General features: G+C 48.0%; 1 protein-coding gene across 1 annotated transcript; it reads left to right on the forward strand.

The window, feature by feature from the left end:
• Nucleotides 1-125: 125 nt before the first annotated feature.
• On the forward strand, nucleotides 126-904 carry LOC109509628 (E3 ubiquitin-protein ligase rififylin-like; the record flags this gene model as incomplete). The annotated part of the gene is made up of 1 exon (XM_019859458.1): nucleotides 126-904. A coding segment is annotated over one exon (498 nt), but the record flags the coding sequence as incomplete, so codon positions are not given.
• Between the last annotated feature and the right edge of the window lie 590 nt (nucleotides 905-1,494).

Consider the following 1,494-nt stretch of genomic DNA (forward strand, 5'->3'; position numbering starts at 1 on the left):
AGGGAGCTGCACTCTCATTTATTGACACCCACGTCAATCACCACTTACATGTACGCCACTAATTACAGCATTAAATCGCATCCAATTACCTCACACGGTGACTAACTGTGTCCTCTCCTCGATAGCACGTGTGCTGCGACTGCAAGAAGAGCTTCTGCGCGCTGTGCTCCGTGCTGCAGGAGAACTTGCGCTGCTGCGCCACCTGCCACTTATTGCGGGGCACCGCCTTCCAGAGGCCACGCCTCATGCAGCTGCGTGTCAAGGACCTGCGGCAGTACCTGCTGCTACGCAACATCCCCACCGACACCTGCAGGGAAAAGGAGGACCTGGTGGAACTGGTTTTGTGCCACCGGGGCACCCGGGAGCCGCCCCGACCTGTGATGGTGGTGCAGGAGGAGGAAGAGGAGGAAGACGAAGAAGAGGAAGTGGATGGAGACACGCCCGAGGAACGGGAGGGACATGATGAAGATGATACAGACAGTCTCCACTCACGTGCCGCCTCGCCGCCCTCCCCCGCCGACTCAACATCCGAACAGTCGCTTGGATCCGCCTCTCAGGGAGTCGTGCTCAGCCCAAGTGACAGCTCAGGGACCCCAAGCCAGGTGACACTGACACACAATTAGAGTACGGTTAAAACAAAAAATAGCGAGCTAGTGTGGCTAGTTATAGTGAGGAGCCAGTCCTCAAAGTTACCTCAACTCCATGGCAGCGCATAAGCAACACTTCTTTCTGACAAATATCGCTATTGCTAAAGGAGGACGAGGAGTAGCGAATCATGTGACACATCGAGAGAGAAGCAAGAACATGAGAAGACGGAGAAGCCATTGCTAACTGCAAAGCTAACATGAAAGGAAGATGAATGAAACGTCCTTAAATTTGGTTTCAAATAAATGTAGAAATTTTTTTTTTAAATTAAAAGCTAGTTTATTTGTAGCTAAGCTAAATTAATGATGACGAAATACTTTTTAAATTAAAAAATCTTTTAATTGTGTTTATTCGAACTACGTTTTAGATTATTAAAAAAAACACGATTTGAAGCAATTATTTTTTGATTGGAAAGAATGTGAATAATTGGTTGACATTTCAACTTCACAAATGGCCCATCTGCCTCTTTTAAAAATCAAATGTGGCCCTTGAGTACAAAAGTTGGCTCAGCCCTGCTCTAGATGCTTGTTGAGCTGAATTCAACAACAATTATGTTGATTTTTCTCTCCACAGCGTGGATTCTGCATTCATGTGACAGCTGCAAGCAGCAGCATTTACACTCTGACTGCCACTGTGTGTGCGCGTGTGCTTGCGTGTGTGCGCGTACGTGCGTGTCTGTGTGTACATGCAGACCAGCGAGCAAGGCGGCTTAAGCCCTTTGCCTTTTTTTAGGTCGCTTACATGGGCTGAGTCAGTTATGTAACGCGCACGCAGGTTGACAACTCCCTGCAGCAACGCAGCTGACACCAAACGCGATGCTGAGCACCATATTAACACTGCATTAAAACA

The sequence above is a fragment of the Hippocampus comes genome, unplaced genomic scaffold, assembly GCF_001891065.2.
Source record: "Hippocampus comes isolate QL1 unplaced genomic scaffold, H_comes_QL1_v1.1 C16975430, whole genome shotgun sequence".
NCBI lineage: Eukaryota > Metazoa > Chordata > Actinopteri > Syngnathiformes > Syngnathidae > Hippocampus > Hippocampus comes.